At 37.6% G+C, this 13,165-nt stretch overlaps 1 protein-coding gene across 1 annotated transcript in view; it reads left to right on the top strand.

The window, feature by feature from the left end:
• The window catches only part of PDIA5 (protein disulfide isomerase family A member 5), a 213,777-nt gene that overhangs the window by 40,703 nt on the left and 159,909 nt on the right, over positions 1-13,165 (top strand). The window contains exon 2 of the mRNA XM_034422861.3: positions 5,232-5,358. Within this exon, the coding sequence (XP_034278752.2) occupies positions 5,232-5,358 (127 nt within the window). The remainder of the gene's footprint in view (positions 1-5,231; positions 5,359-13,165) is intronic.

Below are 13,165 nucleotides of genomic sequence, written 5' to 3' on the forward strand. Positions count from 1 at the left end.
AGACTCAACTTTATGAAATATATGCATACGATCGAATCAATAATGATTTGTTTCCTATATTATGCAAATATGAAACAGATAATTATTGACTCCATCTTACACATAATAGAGTAGGTGGCCGAAATAAAATATATTATTGTAATATCTTATTAAGGTATAGTCTTCATACCTTATAGTGGAGTTTATAGCTCCAAACTGATGTAAGTTGATACATTTCATACTGTTAATACAAGATCTCTGGGATGAACGTTCAGTAAATAATAGTTTTTCATAAGGAAAATAAAAATGTCCTAGGAGATACAAGTCAAACCTAATATATTATGGAGCTAAAATGTGTGTCTCATGTTACTATTAGATAATGCTCACCTATCCTGCTAGACAATCAGTGTATAAATTATATATCCCTCTAGCTTCTAGCCAGAACATTATTTGTCTTGAAAATAGATAGATTTTTAATATTCATAAAGTTTCACAGGCATCACTTTCCCATTCTTGCCAACCTATCTCATTTTCTCAAGGAAAAAAGGCTTATCATGGGAATAAGAAATAATACTAGGTTTTGGTCAGACTAAGACATTTATCAGGTCCTTGTTTCTCTATTGCAGTCCTTAGTGCTTAGTAGGAATTTCATTTGGCATTGTTTATCCAAGGTATAGATATAAATCACATTCTTGCTTTTTGTGTTTTTATGAAAACTAGTGTAACTACTTAAGAATTCTTTGGGCTTTATTGTAATTATTTCTAGCTCCCCCCCCAATCTTCTTAGCAGTAACAAATAATCATTAATTTATTATTTATTTTATTAACCCATTAATTAATTATTTAATTCATCTGTTAATTAATCCTATTAGTAACAAGTAATTTATGAATAATCTTCTATAGTAGGGGTACTCAACCCCAGGCCGCAAACATGTTAGGAACTGGGCTGTGTAAGCAGCAGGAGAGCAAACAAAGCTTAATCTGTGTGTATGCGGGACCTAGGTTGTGTGAGAAACCATCCCCCTCCTTCGTCTGTGAAAGACAATTTTTCTTCTGAAATCAGACTCTGGTGCCAGAAAGGTTGAGGACAGCTTTTCTATAGCACCTACCTTCTGGAACACCATCTGAAATTAGGTTAGCCTTGATTTTGTCGGTCTTTGTGGGCCATGGTGGCGCAGTGGTTAGAATGCAATACTGCAGGATACTTCTGCTGGCTTCCTGCAATTCAGCAGTTTGATTCTCACCGGCTCAAGGTTGACTCAGCCTTCCATCCTTCTGAGGTCGGTAAAATAGGGACACTATGCTGACTCTGTAAACCATTTAAAGAGGGCTGTAAAGCTCTATGAAACTGTATATAAGTCTAAGTGCTATTGCTATTGCTTTTGAAAAGCTATTAAAAACTAGGTATTTGCCTAGGAACAAACAAGGATCAGGAAGTTAGTTGAGCCTAACTGGTTTCCCTAGTTGCCATAGTATGTTTTTGTCTTTATCTTTAGTTTTCTTCTTATTTTAATAATGGTTTGGTTTTTAGATTCTGTTAGCTGCCCAAACTTGCAGTTGAAATCAATAAATATTGTGATTTGCAGTTTGGGCACCTGGTCCTTCTCTAACAATCTCTTTGTGGGTCTTCTACTTGATTATGTTTTGGATATGATTATTGCTAGTATGCTATTGAAAATTTTCAAAATGCCATAACCTCCAAAGTACCATAATCCAGAACATTGTTATAATAAGTGGTTGTCCAATTTCTTCTTAAAAACCTCTGATGATGATGATGATGATGATGATGATGATGATGATGATGATGATTAAAGAACAAATGATGAGGATGAAGAATCACATCCTAAATACCCTTCAGAGAATTGAGCCTTTACTGGTTTCTAGAAGGCCATCACCAAAGGGGTCAGGAGTCTAACATCAAGAAGAAGGCTATTCCAAAAAATAGGCACCATTGATGAAAAGCCACACTTTTTAAGCCAAGCCTCTTTCATTTGTCAAAAATGGGGCACCCTGAGTAGCAGTTCTTTAGTGGACCTCTTGGGTTGGATACTTATGAGGTTCCATGTGGGACTGAGGTGTTTTCTCAGAATTTTGCAGGTTTTCTCTTTTTATATTATTGTTTCATATTCTTGTTGCTAAATATATGTGCCTTTATATAAATATTAAGAATGTTGGGCAGAATTTGTGCAGGAAAACATTATCCATTGTACTCCAGTCATCAATTCATGGATTGATTTTCTCGTTTTCACTTGAGTAAAATTAAATTACAAATATATATTGGAAGTAATAGTTTAATTTTACAAGCAATTTATAATATGTATATGACAAGGTACCGAGCCATTTACTGACACCAATGCAGAATCTAAAAACACCTTTTTATGTTTTTTAGTGTACATCAACCATTGGCTAAAACAAAGCATATCACTTCACTGAATAATATAAGCTTAGTATTTTTTTTATTTTTCTGTATAGTACAGAATATGCATTTTCTCTTTATGTATGTGTTGGGAGAGTATAATAAAAATAGGGGCTGCATGTTAATCATGACATGGCATTAAGGTATAATGCAAACTATATAACCTATATAATAACGAACAGAACATATAACCAATATATCAGGCAATTGCTTTAAAAGGCATACTGAGCAGAAAACACAAGTCTTTGTAAAATAAAAAGGGATGAACAGCACACTGAATATAATAATAATAGAGCGGACACTTTGGCTCCTATAAAAAGGATCTCTATATTTTGGGGGTAGCAGCTAATAATGCCTGTTTTGCCTCTTATTCAGGATGTTTGGTAACAATAGCAGACAAAAGATAATTTTGATAAATGGAAGGATAAGGGATAGAAAGAGACAGATATAGTCTCACCCAGTACTTGCATTATAGATAGAGTGGTCCAATCTCCCTACTGTACTTTTGATTGCATTTTGTAGCTATTGTAAAAGGAGATGTGACATTCAGTAGTTAACACAAATATAGAGAGGAAATAGCATCTCCTGGATTGCTAGTACAGGGTTTTTCTCTGAATAATTCCACAGGAATATGCTTTGTTTTTTGTTTTTTTAAAAAAATCAGGATGACTGCTGGAGAGGAACCATTTGAATACTTCCTGTCTGCTTGCAGCTATCTGAAGTCTAACAAACAAACTCAGCGCAAACATCTCTGATCTCTCTCAGAATCTTATCACATAAATAAGTGGAACTTGTTTTATGTCACTACAGTCTCACTAAAAACAAGATATGTCACTAGAAGGCAAAATCATGAAACTGCGTATCACTTACTTTGGCCATGTCTTGTGGGGAAATTCACTGGAGAAAGCAATTATGTTTGGAAGAATTAGCGTTAAAAGAAAACCAGGCCATCAAAGAACATGGTGGCTAGAAACCATCAAATCTGACACCATTTGAAAAGCATAGAAAACCCAAAGTAGTGCAAGGTCAGAAAGTATGGAGAGACTCTTCGAGAGTCACACACAATTAAATAGAAGATATCATCATCATCATCATCATCTCACTAAAAAAATTAGTTTATAGCTAGGGTTGTTTTTAGGCCTGATTTTGCTGTAGGGGTTGTCTGTTAAGAATAATCTTGCCATGATATCCACATTCTGGCAGATTAGGATTAGGGTTCGGTAGCTCAGTTGTAATCCATGAGATTATTAGAGATCTTTATGAAAGTCAGGAAAAAAAGCTGTGGAGAATGTTTTGGTAATAATTCAAATATTTAATACTGGAAACAGGAACAGCATATATGAAATGCAAAATCATTTCTTTAACACATTGTTCCAAATCAGCCTTCCACAGTAAGGACATCTTGTCCAGAAGTGTGGACATCATTTACAGAATGCCCAACCAATATGTCTATTCCTAAAAATTCTAGATGCTGAGATCCATAATCTAGTTCAGTGTTTCTTAACCTTGGCAACTTTAACATAAGTGCAGTTCAGCTCTGAGACTTCCCCAGCCAGCATGTTGTCAAGACTGAGAAATACTAAGCTAAAGGATGCCCAGACTATACTGAGTAAGTAAAAGAAAAGTAGGCAATGTTTTCAGCCAAGAAAGCATGTTCAATCTGCGGGAGGGGACCTTTAATTTAACAAGCAATCCTTGTTGTTAGAATTACTCAGTGAGCATGAGAGAGAATGACTGCCTGTATGGTGTTGGTGGCACATGCATTCAATAAATGTGTGTGTGTGTGTGTTGCTATTAAAAAAATCCCACCCCCATATATGTCTTGGTGTAATGGTAAAGAACTTTGACTCTTAGTGCATCGGGGGGCGGGGTCCCATAGTCAGCTATAGATCTCTAAAAACATACCATTCACAGCAGAGAAAAAGTATCTTAGTAGCTGCTTTGGCAGCTGAGCTGAGAGAGCTCTGTGATCAACCATAAACTTGTTTCAGTGTAGTGACAGAACAGCTGTTAACACATGTAAAGGCTGAACAGCCCAGTTAACACTCATGCTTTCATTAACAGTACAGCCGTGTGAGAGAGAGAGAGAGAGTAAAAAGAATCTTAGACCTTTGCACCTAAGAACAGGCAATGGTTGATCTTCCAGATGCTGATAAACCTGTTTCCAGCAGCCCTAGTCAAAATGAGTAATGGCAGAGAAATGATGGATACCTTACAGAGGGCTATGTGTTGCAAATATTTGGAGTACATTGAGAATAGCAGTGGGCATGAAAATGGCGAAGAATAATTCTGATCAGTCCATTCCCTAGTGAATGGCACACTAGTAGTTCTTGGTTTATTTGTCTCTTAAGCAGACTGGTAGATATCTAGTATCTCTAGTATCAGGAATTGAAATTGCAGCAGTGAGACATGAGAATAGAAATTCAAGAGTCTTTTGTAGCTCCAATGTGTTTCTGTAGTGTTTATCACTTCTTATTTTTCCATTCTTTTGCACTTGCAGTTCAGTTTTACTGTATGCATGAGAGGGCAAAAACAACTTAGTGCTTGGGTTCACATTAAGACATAATAACATTTATTTGTTTGGGCATAGCATATTGTGCGAACACTGCAACTGTATTTGGCTGAACTGGATTTCTCGTTTATTGTGCACTCAGCCAACAGAAGGAACTGGATTTTTGCTACGCTATACAATTTTCCTCAGGACTTCATTTACAAAGGAATTCAAAGCAGATGCATGTGCCCTTTTCTGAGGCTAAGGTTAAAGAATTTGTGTCATAATAATAATAACTTCCTTTTGAAATTTACTTGTACTTTTCTTTTTATCTTGCCACTGCAGGCTATCTTTCCAGCATGTGTGTTACCATCAAAGATATCGCCTCTGATAGAAAAAATTAGTGATCAGAAGGACTTCAAGAAGCTGTTGAGAACACGAAATAATGTGTTGGTGCTATATTCCAAATCTGGTGAGTGTTCTTCAATTTAAAAACATTTTAAGGGTAATTAGTATTTAAACAAACATGCTAAACAATTGCCTAAATGAGAAGATAGGAAAAGCAGGAAAGTGTTTCAAAATCAAGATTTTGTACAACACTTCTATAGGACCTGCTTTAGAAACTAAAACTTGCGGATAAAATTTAGAGTGAGTTTATATCAACAATCAATTCTTCTCTGATTACTTGATCTGTCTCATAATGTTGTCAAATTACTTCTTATTTTATTATTGTTATATCTATAGCACTTCTCTTTAAAAAAACTACCTGCACAAAGTATGCAACCAATAAAAGGTAGTTTTTAAATGTATTTGCAGCTATTTTATATTGAGGCACTTTTCCTATCATTCTGCTTGGTTTTTTCAGAAAGAGATAGTTGCTTTTATTTTTATTTTTTATTTTGCTGTATTTTAACCTGCATTTCCACTAGGTTTATGGTATCAGCCTTATGTGCATACAAAAGATATCTGCTTGCTTTTCTCCTTAGTTTTTAATCATGTATTTATAATCAAATTTCTAGGTCATCCAACTCCAGTGATTCTGCATGGTTTAGCATAAAGAACCAATAAAATCAAAATCAACCCCAAAAAATATTGACAACCCCAACAGAAGTAGAAACTCACACCCACCCCAAGCATTCTAACCTAAGGTCTAGGGCAGCGGTTCTCAACCTGGGGGTCACGACCCCTTTGGGGGTCGAACGGCCATTTCACAGGGGTCGCCAAAGCCCTCTCTCGCCCCCCCCACGCCTTCACTCACCATCACTCTCTGTTCTGTTGGATCGCTGGCCGTTCGCTTACCCCGCCCACTCCCAATCTATTGCTGCCTCCTGAGTCCCAGCTGATGGCTAGAGGAAAAAAAACTGTTTAAATTCTTGCCGCGGGGCAATCCCAGTGGTGGGATTCTGCCGGTTCTAGGGGGTTCGGCCGAACCGTTTGTTAAATTGCTGGCTTGCCCCGCCCCTCCGCACCACTATTTATTGCCAATAAATAGTGGTGGGCGAGGGGCGGGCAAGCCAGCAATTTAACAAATGGTTCGGTGTTTTTTTGTAATTTTATTGGTCCGCGGAGCTTCAGCATAGGCTAATTAGCCCTTGATTAGATCGGCTCCCGACTCTCAGCTGATTTGCTCTCAGCTGTTTTGCTCAGGGCTCTGCTGCTTGCTGGAGCAGATTTTTTCCCCCTAGCTATGCTGAAAAACGAAACTGAAAGTAAAGCAGGCTGTTGGCTTTGCTGTTGCTGCAACTTTGGAAAATTAGGCAGGCAGATTTCTTTTCTTTTTCCTCACCAAAAAAGGTAGGTGCAAACAATGGGAAATTTAGGGAAAAAGAGGAGAGTTCAAGATTTTAAAACACAAAAGAAAAAAAGCTCTATTTAACTAGGAATTGTAATAATTGAGATAGTATATTAATTAATTGTATATTGTGTTGAAAGCAGAAATGGTTAAGTTGTGGTTTGGAGGAATATATGGGGGAAATTATTTGGTTTATTATTATTGGTAAATATAATTAATTGATTTGTAAGAAATTGGATTGCATGGAAATAATTGGAATATTCATGTTCATATTGATTAATATACAAAAAAGGTAGTTATATAACTAATTGATTTATATTAAAATGTTGAATTTATATTAAACAACTGTAATATTACATAATTAACCAATGTGAGGATGGATATAAAAATAGATGACAATGGGAAGGGGTATAATATAGAATAGAAGGGAAAAATTGAATTTGATTACGATTAGAGATGAGGATGAAGGATAATATTGGTTTATTACAAAAATAGATGAGGAATAAATATGGCAAAAAGGAAATATAGAAATTGTAAATTTAATTGAAATGACTAAACACTGTTTAAATTTGTTAACCAGTCAAATACTCTGTTCAAAGAAAATACATTGTATGTTTGTATGTGTGTTTCTAATTACTGCTATTTATTCATATTTATTCTCTTTTATTCTTTAAAGTTTAACAATTCATTCTTTATCTTAATATCTTTATATTTGTTTGGGGTTGGCTTTCTTCCCTTTCATCTTTTTTATTGTACAGCAATCTTTCTCCACAAACCTACCACCTTTGTCTTTTCTTTCCTTCTTACTTTCTCTTCCTCCCCCTCTTCTTCTCCTCTCTACTTCCTCTTCCTTTCTCCTTCTCCTCCTCTCTTCCTCCCTCTCTTACCCTCACTCCTACTCTAATTTCCCTTCCTTCATCCCTCTCTATTGCTGTATCCTTTTATGCATATGGACTACTCAGAGGGCTGAAAAAGTTATTTCTGACTGGTCCTCGCACTTTTGACCAGTCCTCAAACTTACGACTGTCCTCACATTTTACGTTTTTGCCCTATCTTGTCACCATGGTGAAGAGAAGCAGTTGTGAAATGAGTGACATGGTTGTTAAGAATGCTACAATGGGCATAAATGATGACCAGTCATAAGTGCGAAGACCGGTCAAAAGTGCGAGGACCTGTCAGAAATGACTTTTTTCAGCCCTCTGAGTAGTCCCTATACACATAGCCATGGCCACCTGGTCACATGACCAGCTAGCAAGGCCCACCCAGTCACATGACCTCCAAACCACACCCACAAAATAAGCCACGCCCACAGAACCGGTAGTAAAAGAATTTAGAACCCATCCCTGGTTGGGGGTCACCACAACATGAGGAACTGTATTAAAGGGTCGCGGCATTGGGAAGGTTGAGAACCATTGGTCTAGGGGATAGAAAGTCATATATAAAGGCTCTTTTAAAAGCTGGTAAAGTGGGGGTCGTGCAAATTTTTGAGGGGATGCTGTTCAAGCAGCAGGTGGGGTAACAGACAAGGCCTGTTTCCTGTGTCTTGGTAGATGAAATTACTTAATCTTCAAATCCAAGAAGACCCAGTTCTCAGGACAGTCAGAAACCATAAGAGACACAAAGTCCCTTAAAATAATTAGCCCCTGTGCCTATTTGGCAAATCGGTAACACTTGTTTTAATCCTACACAGTCAGGTTGTTTATTTACGCCTATTTATGCATTTTTATTGTCATGTACTTTGCATTATCTGATGCTTCATCAATTCCTATTAACCTCTTGACTGCTAGCTACCCACCTGCTGTCTCATTCTGTTATTATGAACTTGCTTAAACCAGCATTGCTTCTGCTGCTGTTTGTTTTCTTCTTCCACCTCCATCCCCTTTTCTGCAGTGCAGTTTTTCTTCCATTTTTTAAAAATCATCTATAACAGATTGTGAACTGCTCTTGGCAAGATGGTTTGCATGAACCTGGCCCATTTAGAACACGGGTTAATTACACTTATGTATAGTTGTTATGATGTATACTTGGCAAGAAGATGCATTTCTACCTGTTAGCTCAAAAATTAGACCAAATTTAATGGCCTGGATGCCTTCTCCTTCACACTTCTTTTTTTCAGTTAAGGAATAAGAAACTAGCCAAATTATGTGTGCTTTTAACAAATGTGTTATGCACTTAGGCTTCCAAGTCCAAATCACTATTTCTGAAGGAATTGCTTTTGAACTAGGAGGTGGAGGGAGGGAGGAAAGGGACAATTATATCTGAGTAACTGATTTAAGGATATTTTCCTGTGACAACTTTTCTGAATTTCATACTTTTCTGATATTAAAATAAATCAGTTAGTGAGCAGCATTTGATTCAACAGCAGAATTTTGTGGAATCCCTGGTAACTGAAAGTAGTGTTTCTCCTTGTTTTTGTGAAGACAAGTTTGGCCTTTTTTTGCAAATTTGTCTTTATTAATTAAAAATAGAAAATGACAATTGCTTGATTCAAATGTCCTTCCAAACTATAATTGCAGAACTTGAACTGTGGTTTACACTAATATAATTATTGTAACTGCCAAAATCATTGTATGTGCTAGATTTGATGGTCATGAATTATGATATGGTTGGTCTGATATCTGACCTGACAAATCATAGTCAAGATAGCAGGTTGCTGAATTTTGGAATAGGAAAACGTTCTTCCCGCCTGGACTACTGCAATGCTCTCTACATGGGGCTCCCCTTGAGGAGCACCCAGAGGCTCCAGTTGGTCCAGAATGCAGCTGCGCGGGTGGTTATGGGAGCGACATGGCGTTCCCATGTAACACCTCTCCTGCGCGAGCTGCACTGGCTCCCGGTGGTCTTCCGGGTGCGCTTCAAGGTATTGGTTACCACATTTATGGTGCTCCATGGCTCAGGACCTGGATACCTACGAGACCGCCTTCTGCCACCGGTAGCCTCTCACCGGCCAGTACGCTCCCACAGAGAGGGGCTCCTCAGGGTGCCGTTGGCCAAACAGTGTCGACTGGTGGCCCCCAGGGGGAGAGCCTTCTCTGTGGGGGCACCTGCCCTTTGGAACGAACTCCCCCTGGAGATACGGAGGATCCCGGATTTACGTACTTTCCGCCGTGCCCTCAAGACTTTTTTATTTCAACAAGCTGGGCTGGCTTAACTCTTTTTAATTGTTTAATTTTAATTTGTTTTTAAAAACAGGGGTATTTTAATTAGTATGGGCCAAATTTATTTAATACGTTTTTAAATTGTTTTTTAAATTTTATATTGTATGTGTTTTATCTTGGCTGTTCACCGCCCTGAGTCCTTCAGGAGTAGGGCGGTATATAAATCTAAATAAACTGAAACTGAAACTTATTATTTCCTCACCTGAAAGTGATGAGTAGCTATAAAACATGATTTACATTGAGCTTGCAAGCTCAAATCAAAGTTGGATTTCTGTGATGATGTACATACATATGTAGATAGATAGGCCAACAAATAAATATAGTAAGTTTGGATTTGAACTATTTTTTTAAAAAAAAAGTGTACCATGAATATATCATTCCAAATTAAGGAGGTCTTGCTCAGATTAAATATGCATGTTCTGATGTGTGTATGTATGTATGGACATAGAGATGTACTTATGCATGTATGTATGTTTTGTATTTCCAGGCCACCCATCTCTCTCAAAGGGATTCTCAGAGGTGTACAGTACAATATCAGCATATAATATAATATTTAAAAGTAAAGCTAAAATATTGAAGTTAATTTAGGGTTAAAATTTTAAAAATTATAAAATATACAAATTTCAAAAAAACAAAAAAATTCCAAGAAGGCCATTTGACCCTGGTAAAATTGGTTAATAAAGACTGAGGGAGGGCTCTCATGGCATCAAACAATCCCACGGTGGCATAATTCTTTGTGCCTCACAGGCAAGGCTTTAACCAGATTTCAGAAGGCCAGGAGAGTGGGGGCCTGCCTCACCTTTTGGGGAAGGATATCCCATTGTGTGGGGACAATAAGGAGCCTTGGTAGTACAGTGGTTTAATGCACCCTGTTATTAACACAGCTGCCTGCAATTACTGCAGGTTCGAATCTTACCAGGCTCAAGGTTGACTCAGCCTTCCATCCTTTCTAAGGTAGGTTAAATGAGGACCCAGTTTGTGGGGGCAATAAGCTGACTTTGTATAAATATACAAAAGTATGAAGGCTATTGCTTAACGCATTGTAAGCCGCCCTGAGTCTCCGGAGAAGGGCGGCATATAAAAAATCAAATTAAAAAAAAATTAATTAATAGCTGATATGGATCTCTTCCTAGATGCTGGGAATTTAGTTGGGATATAGACCATATCACATTTTCCTGGCTCACGTCTTCCAAGGTGGGAGCCAGTGCAGAATAGGAAAGCTGTTGTCAGCAGCAATGGCTAAGAGAAAGTGCAGGAGAAAATAACTTTAGGAAGTTCAGTGGGGCTGGTGAGTTGGCTGATGGAGATGCCATGCTTGAAATGCAGTATCAGCAGCTAAGGGAAGGAAGGTGCTAGGAAGATTGGGGAAAGGGATAAATGGACTGTTTGGGTAGTGCAATGCTTTAATCCAGATGTGGCCAAGAAGAAGGAAGGCTTTGGTAAGGTTGTTGGGTGGTTAGTGAGGAAGAGGAAAAAGGGGACAAGCTTGCATTATTTGCTGCACAACAGTCTCTTTGGAGTTTATTTTAGCCAAAACATACAACAGTGAAGTTGTTCAGGTATTCAGTTTGGCTGAACTGTAACCTGTTCAGAGTGGCTCAGCTGAAGTGCTATAACCTGCTTGTTTTGCATGTAAAACAAATACATTTTCTGTTTCATTTGCATGTTTAAGCAAAAGCTTGTCAAACAATCTACTAAATTACACAAAAAATTGTTTGTGCAAATAGAGAAGCTGAGATAGTGAGATGGGAGGTGTCTAAATTTGATGAATAGAAACTATTGAAATATTTATTAGGAAAAGACAAAAGCTTAGAAATGGCTTCTGGTACACCCAGGCTTCGACAAGGAACTATAAACAATTACATTGATGCTATGAAATAATCAGCTGCAAGATAAATGCAGAGGAAAAAGGCAACAGAAAACCAGTGTCATCTACAATATCTAGAAAACACATTCAAACATATTCTGAGAAATCTACATAAGTCATCCTGGATACTATCTCTTTTTTATGGTTCTTCGGTAGTAGGCAAAAAGGCTGCAAATTGCAAGGAAGAGGGATAAGAGTTTTTCTTTTCCTTTTATTCTGTACATATCTGAAGAAGCTCTATGCATCTTTGATGTATGCTGCTTTTTGAAGGTTGCTCTTTAAATATATCGCATTAAACTCTTTTAGAAAGAGTAAGTGATAATACAGTTGTAGGAATGCTTATGCTGACATTAAATTCACTATGTCCTATCAAGTTTATTTTCTAATAAATATTTTGGTTGGAACAGAATAATGTACAACTTCCAGTTTTCCCCGTAGTGTGGGTAGATAACTTTATTTTTTATCCATTCATTTGTGAATAAAATTTTAAATTCCTGGATGCTATGAACTAGAAAGTCATAAAAATGACTTCAAAATAAACTAATGTATTCAGGTAGTTTAAAAGATAAAAGAGTCATAAGTGATACTTTAGTTAAGAATGCTTATAAAGCCAATACAGTATATTATTCCCAATGAGGACAAAAAATGGAAATTCTTTTACACAAAGTATACTTCAGTGAACCTGTCACTTTGTGTAAGGGAAATTACCTTAGCTGAGATCATTGCTTTTTTCTTTATGTGGTGTAAAACCAAGCTATCTAACACTGAAATTTGAAAATACATTGTCTGAGGAAAATCTGCAGCAAATAGGTGGTGATTAACATTCTTTTTGGCTCTTTACCAAACCAGTGGGCAAACCAGTGTGCCCTTTGAAAACGTAGCTTCAGTTTTTCCTGCATGTTTTCCTGCACTGAGTAGTCTCAGTGGCTGAGACTATGAACTTGTTGATCAGAAGGTCGGCAGTTCAGCAGTTCGAATCCCTAGCGCCATGTAATGGCGTGAGTTCCTGTTACTTGTCCCAACTTCTGCCAACCTAGCAGTTTGAAAGCACGTAAAAAATGCAAGTAGAAAAATAGGGACCACTTTGGTGGGAAGGTAACAGTGCTCCGTGCGCCTTCGGCATTTAGCCATGCCGGCCATATGACCACAGTGACGTCTTCAGACAGCTTTGGCTCTTCGGCTTAGAAACGGAGATGAGCACCACCCCTAGAGCCAGAAACGACTAGCACACATGTGCGGGGGAACCTTTACCTTTTAGTCTATGTAACAACACTTGAAATTTCCTCCCAGTTCTTTGGAAATACACTGAATTTCCCCCCTTCATAGGGCTGTGATTCTAGAGCTAAGCAGGTCTGTTGTCATATGTGTATAAAGTGGGCTTGGCAGGGATTGTAGACAGAGTCAGGCAAACTGTGTTGCATCCCCCTACATTTTAATTTTCATTTCAGATAAGGAATTTTTA

This window comes from Pantherophis guttatus, chromosome 1, assembly GCF_059756535.1.
Source record: "Pantherophis guttatus breed Tessera chromosome 1, ASM5975653v1, whole genome shotgun sequence".
Classification (NCBI taxonomy): domain Eukaryota; kingdom Metazoa; phylum Chordata; class Lepidosauria; order Squamata; family Colubridae; genus Pantherophis; species Pantherophis guttatus.